The sequence below is a fragment of the Patiria miniata genome, unplaced genomic scaffold (genome assembly GCF_015706575.1).
Source record: "Patiria miniata isolate m_02_andy unplaced genomic scaffold, ASM1570657v1 HiC_scaffold_7, whole genome shotgun sequence".
NCBI lineage: Eukaryota > Metazoa > Echinodermata > Asteroidea > Valvatida > Asterinidae > Patiria > Patiria miniata.
This window is the reverse complement of record NW_024037074.1, coordinates 45,253,842-45,264,093: the sequence shown is the minus strand read 5'-3', so window position 1 is coordinate 45,264,093 and position 10,252 is coordinate 45,253,842. Positions and strand designations below refer to the sequence as shown.

General features: G+C 41.5%; 1 protein-coding gene across 1 annotated transcript; it reads right to left on the bottom strand.

Annotated features, from left to right (window-relative positions):
* Window positions 1-473: 473 nt before the first annotated feature.
* Window positions 474-7,632, bottom strand: LOC119745220. The gene is made up of 10 exons (XM_038221444.1): window positions 7,626-7,632; window positions 7,374-7,475; window positions 7,092-7,256; window positions 6,246-6,373; window positions 5,403-5,613; window positions 5,026-5,119; window positions 4,564-4,604; window positions 3,651-3,925; window positions 3,009-3,092; window positions 474-2,210 (listed from the first exon to the last, which is right to left on the bottom strand). The coding sequence occupies exons 1-10, from the start codon at window positions 7,630-7,632 to the stop codon at window positions 2,154-2,156; spliced, it is 1,164 nt and encodes a 387-aa protein (XP_038077372.1). The 3' UTR covers window positions 474-2,153.
* Window positions 7,633-10,252: the final 2,620 nt, after the last annotated feature.

Here is a 10,252-nt window from a genome sequence, read left to right as displayed (position 1 = left end):
AAAAAATGATCAATTGAGAATTTGCTAGAGAAAGTACAAGGATCTCGGAAAATAATGGGATAAGCCCCCCCCCCCCATAAAAAAAAGTTGACGACGCCCATGTTCGTGGGAAAATATGATGCTACATGCTCATCACGAATTATAGCACATTGACTTTCGATCGGCAACATGGCGTGCATTTGAACTGACCGGTTTAAAATGCCGATTTCGAAGAATCGATTTCTCCTTAGTTCTGGTAGTGGAAAAAGACAAACCGAAAATGTATACTTTGAAACGTGTTTTTGTCTGTAATACTTTATCGGTGTTGACAGGACATACCAAACATACAAGGGATCTTCAAATTGATGACACATTGCTATTTAATATTCTGTTACTATACAATATATTAATTCATGCAAATGCAAAATCTCTAATTGGAAAAGTGATCAACGTCGGTGTCAGAAAGCTTATCGGGGTAATTCGGCTAAAATATTCAAGGAATGAAATTAATGAAAGTTTTTTCAAGTTGTTTGTACTAAAAACCTCACTTCCACTATCGATAGTTATTCGTTGTCCACGTCGACGATTATTTAGAGAGTTCATCCTCGAAATGATGTCAATAGAACTTTATAGTGCTCCCACTATTTCAGTCATGTCCCTGTATCCAATCACAGTACCAAATGACAATGTTTTTCGTGCCAAAAGGAACCAGACGATTTTCCTTCCAGCCTCGCTTTGGTTTCGTTGATTTGCATGGGAAAAATCAAGATGGCCGCAACATGATAATGGTCTATAGTCTCTCTTACTTGCCACCTTTTGGGGGGATGTTAATTAATCAAATATAAGGTTTTTGATAATTTATATCAACATTTCATTAGTTGTCAAAATAGTGATAGAAAGTTATAGAATATTTTTAAGTAACAAAATGTATTCTGTTCATGAACATAAAGTTAGGCCTAAAATGTAGTTTCAAAACCATGAAATTGAATTTCAAAACTCTGTTAGAACAGCAAAGCACTCCTTTTCAGTAAACGATGCGTGATAATGATTTTTATATTATCAACCGCATTTGAAATAAATTGGAGAATTTCTTTGCTTTATGTACATATATCTGGTAATGAATCCCTAATTCTGTAATGTGGCTAAAGTAAAGAATAAGGCAGGCTTTCGCAAATCGTTAGCAACATCAAAATCAGCCTAATATATATATATATATGGAAGACTGAAGATAAAATTACAATTCTGGGCGACGTTTTGGTCATTCGCTCACCCGCATGCATTTTAGCTACAACTCCTCCCTACAAAAACTCTGAAATGCCACTTTCATTTGAACAGCCTCGTTAATAAACATACTTGTCAGCAGTTGTACGTTTGAAAATCTAGTCCCACCCATTACAGCTCATTTTACGGTAATTGGAGCTGCACCTGTAAAACAAATTAAATAGCTCTCTTACTATTTCAGTTGATGAGCTAATACAAAAACATCAAGCAACCGAATTTTGCCAGTTAAACGTACATGTCCATAAACTGACAACAGTGAAGTACAGATTATTTTATATAATATCAAGTCTATTTAGAGATCGTATTACTAACATTTCTTTGCTATAACGTCTGAACAAGGCAGGTTTGTTAATAAAATGTTAACCTAATGACCCCCCAAAGCATTAAAGTTAATGTGTGGCTAAGTCGGATTACTCTGTGTTTGTTACGTCTAATCCATACATAATTACTTGGTTCCATGATGACTATTTGCAGTCGTAGTACTTGAGCTATATAAATTCTAGAACTATACAGTCATATTTTAATGTTCGGCATTGGAACACAGTTGATTTTCGTATATATCTATACATCAATTTAGCCATAATATATTATTAACCAATCTTCGCTACAGTTTGTCTGCCAACAAGGTAGAGTTATTTCAATATTGTTAAACCAATAACTCTCAAACCATAACAACTTGTGTGGGATGTAAGCGCTGTACATTTTTCTCATGTTTCCATATAATTCTTTGGGTATATGATGAATATATCTTCGGTCGTATATATTCAGCTGGGACTCCTATTTATATTTCAACTAAACATTAAATTAAGATTTAAACATGCGATATCTGAACATAGTTTATTAATGACACTGTCCACGTATTGTCTGATTCCAGTCCTGGACTCCTGTTCAATTCAGATATTTGAGGCTGTATACCAGCGCCGATCTGCAATGCTTTCTCTTAGTTCCAGCTGAAACGATTTAGAAACAAAAGATTTACCGCTTTAAATGTTGTGTGTCGTGTTTTTGCCATTTGGCTAGTTCCCAACTGATTTCTGCCGACAGAGCAAACACTATCTGCTTGGCAAACTTAATTTAGCTTCAATCAGCTTCGTGACATATAGGGCCTAAGAGAAACTAAATATTGGGACCACGTACAGGATGAGTCAAAAATAGCGAAACCCAAATGTCGGGACTATTGTTTTAGTGAAGTTCTGCGTGTAGAACTTTGAACATCAAGGATATGAAAGCCCAATTCATAAACTTTGTTTTAGTATAAGAATCATTCAAATCACGTATATGTACTTTTAAAATTACGGAATTTTAAACACAACCACCATTTTAAAGTTCTGTCCACGGATCACAAAAAAAGGTGTGCGTTCTTTCAGCAAAACGAAAACAATTCACACACATCCATATTTTGTTATCATTATTATTATTATGATTGGTTTATTGAAACTCATGAGTCGTCGCCCGAAGGCCAACTTGTACATGATTTACAGATTAAAAAAAACCATTACAAATTTACATAACGTAGCCTACATGAAGTATTTGATTTGATTTCGTTTTGCTGTAAGAACACTTGCCTTCGTGCAAAAATCGTGCATTAAAACACTTGTGTTTCTTTTTTGTTTTGTTTTTTTTACTCACCTTACTCACCCTGTAGAGGACAAATTAAGTTCAGCTCGGTTCAGTAGGTTTTTTTTTATTCTAGATGTATCAATAAGATATAACAGTTGCTTGAGATAATAAGAAATATATCAACTCACCATTACGGGTGTTCCGGTGCTACTAGGTTGTGATTGTGCCTTGCTATGTTTTAAACTCCCCCACTGGTACACACTCTTTGCTCTCTGGAAATAATGACATAAACGGTGTCAGTGACTAATGACGTCACGTTACTTGTTCTTTCCTCACGTTTGAAAACCGAGAGCACGATTTAAACTTGGTTGTAATGGAATTAATATTCTTCATGGGCTAAACGTATTTCCCTTCTGCTAATAAAATTGCTTAGAAGACAAGCATGAAGTCTTAAGTAATGAAAGTGTGAGGTTTACACTTAGACCTTGCAGCAATTTATGTTAATGTGAAGCTTTATGAGTCCTGGCGTGAGAAGAGAATACATTAAAAAGACACTGTTCACATTGCCAGACGCTCAGTTGTCTTTGTGCGATATTGGAACATGTATAACACTCTTCAAGTACATATTTTTTGCATTGATCCCCCGATGTTTTGGTGTAATAGTACAGTATCAGTAGCAGCAACAGCCGTAGCAGCAAAAACAAGAGATAGCAGCAGCTTAATAACAGCAAGAGCGGCATCATGGCAGCAATGACAGCAACAGTAACAAGAGCAGTATTAGTTAACACAAGCATGCTCCAACGACACGATAAAGCGGTGGGTGTCCTCACCTTCATTAAGAAGTTCGACTGCTTCAAATCTCTCGCCAGCTGATCCATCCTCTCGTTGCTTTCAAAGGAGTCTCCACTCTCACTGTCGACCCCCTTGTTGACAAACCCATCGTCGGAGCTCCCCCAGGCAGGGGCGAACGTACTATCCTCCCGGTCCACCTTTCCTCCCTTGTCACGCCTTGTTCTCACGTACAGCCAATACACGAGGACCATTGCTAGGATTAGGGCTGCAAAGCCGCCGAAGGCGATCATTGCAATGACGAACGGCGTCAGCTCTGTTTTGGCGAAAGTTTTCGGTCACTTAAGTTTTTTGTCATTGTTCAGTTGAAACAATATATAAAAAAAGGCCAAAAAAAAAAAAAAAAAAAAAAAAAAACGCGTCACCGCATCAATTCCGGAACTTTGGTCTGACCAGAGACCGAATATATTTATTTTTTGGCCTAATACATGCATTACTCGCTGCTGTACCGAGTCGGGATACAGGAAGTGAGGTTTTTACCTAGGGGTTACTATTGGAAACATGTTTAAAAATAAAGTAAGCCCGCTGGATGAGGTTGACTACATGTACGAGGACGTGCCGCGCTAAATCACTAACGATTTAGTTTTCGTTACGATTGAGATTGGGTGTTACGATGCCAGAAATTGATGCATTTTGTGCGGACCCGTCGGGGGCTGTTCTGAATTTCCAATGTCTTCGAGTACTCTTGTAACACTGTGTTTGCTTCTCGAGACCCTAACTTTTTGTCAGGGCACTTAAAATATCATTGTGAGTAATTTTTAGTGAAAACATTTTTTTTGGGGGGGGGGGTGTGAAAATCCGGGATAAAAAATTGAAATTTTCCAAAAAGTACTGTTATACTGTTCCACCTTACACCCAGCCTGTCAACATTTTCCACTTCTATCAAATACCTACCCGTAAAACCACACGTAGTTCCAGAAAATCCCCTGGCACAGCTATAAATCGAAAAAAAAAGGACCGGAGACAAATTACAAATTTCTTCGGTTTATCCATTGTGAAAGGAAACAACAACATTCGTTTTACAAAGCCTTTTGACCAGAACAATTTGAAGTGCCAGTTTCGCAATGAAAAATGAGGAAAAAGCCTCAAACTAAGTAATGGTTTTTTCCATTGATTTTCAGAAAACATTCCTGTGATTTCCGATATTGATGTAGCTTCGGCAATAACAAAAACATTTTTGAAACGCTGGATACTTTATTTTATTTCCTTTCCCCCTCAATGTTAAGGTCCAAATAAGAGCGTTTAGTCATATAACATTGACAGAAGGCATATACAGCGGGGGTTCGTATAGGACAACAGTTTTGCCGCCGCGAAGTAATTTACCATCAACATTGTTTTTTTTAGGTAAGAACTCACCTACAAATCGGCTTCAGGTCAGGGAATGTACCACCTTGTCGGCAGGTCCCATCGTTGGAACAGAAACCATCGGGGCAAATCGTAGGCGGTGGTTCTGGAAAATGCCAGAAATGTGCATTTCAAGTCATTTTTGTCTTCATGATAATGTATTTGCTTTTGTCTTTGGTCGTCTCTTCATAACAGAGAACCGAATTAATCCAATTTGATAAAACTGAATTGTCTGCCCGGAGTGGGCTGAACCCGGGGCGGGTTAGTTTGAATCGGAAAACTTGATCTCATTTGCCCCCCTGTCATTTTGACAATGCAAAGTAGCAGGTCAAATCGACCCCAGGTCAAATCTGACCCTTGACGTATTACGGTGGGTATATTATTCTTACCACTGACAGTGGACTTATCGGGATCCACATCTAAATAATTATTGCCGAGTGTGTCGTTCAGCAGCACATCCTTCACGCTGTTCTCTGTGACGTCGTCATCTTTTGGGAAGACGAGCGCGGTGTCGAATTTCAGACTTCCGTTCTTGATACTGATGAGGATGACGTCCTCAGCTCTCTCGGTGGCAGGATTGTTCTTCAAGGCTTCAAGCATCTATGGCATTTAAATGTTTAGCAGGATTAGTTCCAAGTTACCTTGCTAAAAATTCACTAGAATCAATGAACAGCATTCACATCGCGCAAGATCCAGTACTAATATGGGGAATGTTATTCTGCCACGTCCCAAAAAATCTGGCTTGCAAAACAAGCATCGGCAGCTCGCAGCCTTTTTGAAAATGAAGATTGCTTGTTATTCTACCTGTATTATTAAGGACAAATCTGCGAGGGCCATATAGCCAAATACCTTTCTTAAGACATAGTATGAATGTGTGCCAAATTCCATGCTTGTATCATGAATGGCACAATTCCGCCAAATATTTCCCATATCTGCCCCACAATCATTAGTGCTCAACGATGATCATGTCTCAGTTAAATTGAATATGAGTTGGATTCTGGAGCTGCTCGGTGAGCTAAGTAGTGGCATCTCCAAAACAATAGCAAAAATCGATACAAATATTATTAGTTAAAAAACATATTTTTTTTAATTGAAATGCAGTTATATACGAGTGGATGAACTGAAGTGACGAACCACAACATGCATGTGTGCATCGATAACAACTGAGGCAGGTTAGATAGTGAATTGTATTTGATGTGTTAATACCTCTTCTTTTTTTTAATATTACTTACAACGTTTTTGACCCCCTCAAAAATCTTGATAGAATCGGCAGAGTTGACATCCCGGTATGCATCTTTATATATAGCATCCTTTCCATCGATTTTGGTTACATGGAGATCCGACCTCAGAGTCTTGACCTCTGCATTAGTTAAATATATAGATATAAAAAAAGTTCAATCACTGACACATCACAAAATGCGTAACCAGAACATTACCAGGCTGTGTTTCACAAAACCTATGACCATATTTTGTTTTCCGAAACCAACTTATGACCACATCATTCATTGGTTAAATTGTATCATTGACGTTTACAGGTACTCCTAAGTTATTCCATTGCCAACAAAAGGATACTAAGAAAATCTTTACTGAATGTGATGTCAAAAGTAGTAGCCTAACTAAGGTTCAACTGCGAGGCAGGCCAATAACAGTATGCCAGATAGACCCTGACTCCCCAGGTCCAAATTAGCCAAACCCTTTTCCGGGTCAAAAATGACACTTTTGGGGGTCATGTCTCGGTAAAAATGGCATTTTTGGCTCCGAAGGGTTATGCGAATTTGGACCTAGATTTCAGGTCAATAAGACCTGAGACTTTTTAGAGGGTTAGGGTAATAATTAAGGCTCCATTTACCGTAGAGAACACTCAGATTGCAACAATGAAAAGCTCATTCCTTCCAAGTCTTCTGATATCCCCCTAATTACATCACTGTGTAACAAAATTCCCTTAGGCGGGCTGGGGAGAGAAGAAAGCGTTTCCCCTCCTGTATAAACAGTTGATAACATTGCACACTACCAATTTCCATCAAGTGTTTATACTTGTGCTTCACAAATTGGTAAATAAAAGGAATACGGATTTTTACCGATGCATGTGCCATCTTCCTTTTTAGAAGCCGCATAGCCTCCCTGAATGTTGCATTTGCAGACATACTCGGCACCATTAGTCACCTTGGTATCTGCTTCGCAGTACTGGCCTTTTCCTGGACACAAGTCCGGGTCTACAACGCAAGGATTGGTTGCAGTTGAAACTGTAGACGAAGATAAACAAAACGTTAAGTATTTGGGAAAAAATATTCGGGGCGTGCTTTGGTCCTACTGAATATGTATTACACTTAATTATCAGACAGAACGCGCCCAATTCTTACCTTCACAATAAACGCCTGCAAATCCAATCGGGCACAGACACTCACATGGCTCTTTCAGAAATTCTCCTTTGTTCTCACAACTATCTGGGTTCAGTGCACATCCTTTTGGGGAAAAAAATACAAAAGTAAACATAAGTTGCATCGCACTTGAACACTTTATCCCCTTTTGAAGCAACACAATATTTTAAACCATCCGAATACACCCAACAATCGTGTTGAATACAGATGTATCGTATCAGGTTCATAGACAACCTGGCATGAGAATTTGGTCTTTTTTAACTCACAAGCAGACCATCTCTGTGTTTGACATCTTGTGTGCTCACAACGAACGTCTGACAAAGTATACGTGTATAGTTCCACCAAACAAGAAAAACAATTATGTAGGTGCATACAATCCACTAGCTTCATTATAATAAGGCAACATGCCGGATTGGATTTTGTTTCAACGATTATAACATTAGTTTCAAATTTAAACGCTTACCTATAGTTGTTAAAACTTGACTTGTAACTGCAGCAGAAGTTGTAACTTCCCGTTGTGTTGCAGATTTTGGTGTAGTTGCAGTTGTTGCAGCTTTAGGTGAAGTACCAGTTGTTGCAGCTTTGGGTGTAGAACCAGTCGTTGCATGTGCGGTAGAAGTACCAATTGGCGCATTTGTAGGTGAAGTAGCACTCGTTGGCCCTGTCGGTGAAGTACCAGTCGTTGCATGTGCGGTAGAAGTACCAATTGGCGCATTTGTAGGTGAAGTACCACTCGTTGGCCCTGTCGGTGAAGTACCAGTCGTTGCATGTGTGGTAGAAGTACCAGTTGGCCCATTTGTAGGTGAAGTACCACTCGTTGGTCCTGTCGGTGAAGTACCAGTCGTTGCATGTGTGGCAGAAGTACCAGTTGGCCCATTTGTAGGTGAAGTACCACTCGTTGGCCCTGTCGGTGAAGTACCAGTCGTTGCATGTGTGGCAGAAGTACCAGTTGGCCCATTTGTAGGTGAAGTACCACTCGTTGGCCCTGTCGGTGAAGTACCAGTCGTTGCATGTGTGGCAGAAGTACCAGTTGGCCCATTTGTAGGTGAAGTACCACTCGTTGGCCCTGTCGGTGAAGTACCAGTCGTTGCATGTGTGGCAGAAGTACCAGTTGGCCCATTTGTAGGTGAAGTACCACTCGTTGGCCCTGTCGGTGAAGTACCAGTCGTTGCATGTGTGGCAGAAGTACCAGTTGGCCCATTTGTAGGTGAAGTACCACTCGTTGGCCCTGTCGGTGAAGTACCAGTCGTTGCATGTGTGGCAGAAGTACCAGTTGGCCCATTTGTAGGTGAAGTACCACTCGTTGGCCCTGTCGGTGAAGTACCAGTCGTTGCATGTGTGGCAGAAGTACCAGTTGGCCCATTTGTAGGTGAAGTACCACTCGTTGGCCCTGTCGGTGAAGTACCAGTCGTTGCATGTGTGGCAGAAGTACCAGTTGGCCCATTTGTAGGTGAAGTACCACTCGTTGGCCCTGTCGGTGAAGTACCAGTCGTTGCATGTGTGGCAGAAGTACCAGTTGGCCCATTTGTAGGTGAAGTACCACTCGTTGGCCCTGTCGGTGAAGTACCAGTCGTTGCATGTGTGGCAGAAGTACCAGTTGGCCCATTTGTAGGTGAAGTACCACTCGTTGGCCCTGTCGGTGAAGTACCAGTCGTTGCATGTGTGGCAGAAGTACCAGTTGGCCCATTTGTAGGTGAAGTACCACTCGTTGGCCCTGTCGGTGAAGTACCAGTCGTTGCATGTGTGGCAGAAGTACCAGTTGGCCCATTTGTAGGTGAAGTACCACTCGTTGGCCCTGTCGGTGAAGTACCAGTCGTTGCATGTGTGGCAGAAGTACCAGTTGGCCCATTTGTAGGTGAAGTACCACTCGTTGGCCCTGTCGGTGAAGTACCAGTCGTTGCATGTGTGGCAGAAGTACCAGTTGGCCCATTTGTAGGTGAAGTACCACTCGTTGGCCCTGTCGGTGAAGTACCAGTCGTTGCATGTGTGGCAGAAGTACCAGTTGGCCCATTTGTAGGTGAAGTACCACTCGTTGGCCCTGTCGGTGAAGTACCAGTCGTTGCATGTGTGGCAGAAGTACCAGTTGGCCCATTTGTAGGTGAAGTACCACTCGTTGGCCCTGTCGGTGAAGTACCAGTCGTTGCATGTGTGGCAGAAGTACCAGTTGGCCCATTTGTAGGTGAAGTACCACTCGTTGGCCCTGTCGGTGAAGTACCAGTCGTTGCATGTGTGGCAGAAGTACCAGTTGGCCCATTTGTAGGTGAAGTACCACTCGTTGGCCCTGTCGGTGAAGTACCAGTCGTTGCATGTGTGGCAGAAGTACCAGTTGGCCCATTTGTAGGTGAAGTACCACTCGTTGGCCCTGTCGGTGAAGGACCAGTCGTTGCATGTGTGGCAGAAGTACCAGTTGGCCCATTTGTAGGTGAAGTACCACTCGTTGGCCCTGTCGGTGAAGTACCAGTCGTTGCATGTGTGGTAGAAGTACCAGTTGGCGCATTTGTAGGTGAAGTACCACTCGTTGGCCCTGTCGGTGAAGTACCAGTCGTTACATCTGTCGTGGAAGTTGCAGTCTGAGCTTTGGTTTTATCTGCAAAATCAAATGACTTATTTTCGTAACTATGTGAGTGGTTTTTGTGTACAGTGGAAACCGCCGACCAGAATGAGAGGCTTTCACCGCGGTGGTGCCACGCTCCGGCGCATGCTGCACCCGTTTTCAAAGACGAGGCGCACGCTCAGTTTGGTGTCCCATTTGGTTGAAGGAGTATGGAGTGCGTGCGTATTACCCATGGAGCTTTATATAACGCCGAAGTAAATCCTTGTCATTCGATTGGACGAAGGTCACGCGGCATTCATTGTTCGAA

Coding starts and splice junctions, on each gene's coding strand:
- LOC119745220 (XM_038221444.1), bottom strand. Junction 5,120..5,402: donor CGATAAGTCCACTGTCAGTG/GTAAGAATAATA, acceptor GGCATTTTCCAG/AACCACCGCCTACGATTTGC. Junction 3,926..4,563: donor AACTACGTGTGGTTTTACGG/GTAGGTATTTGA, acceptor TCGCCAAAACAG/AGCTGACGCCGTTCGTCATT.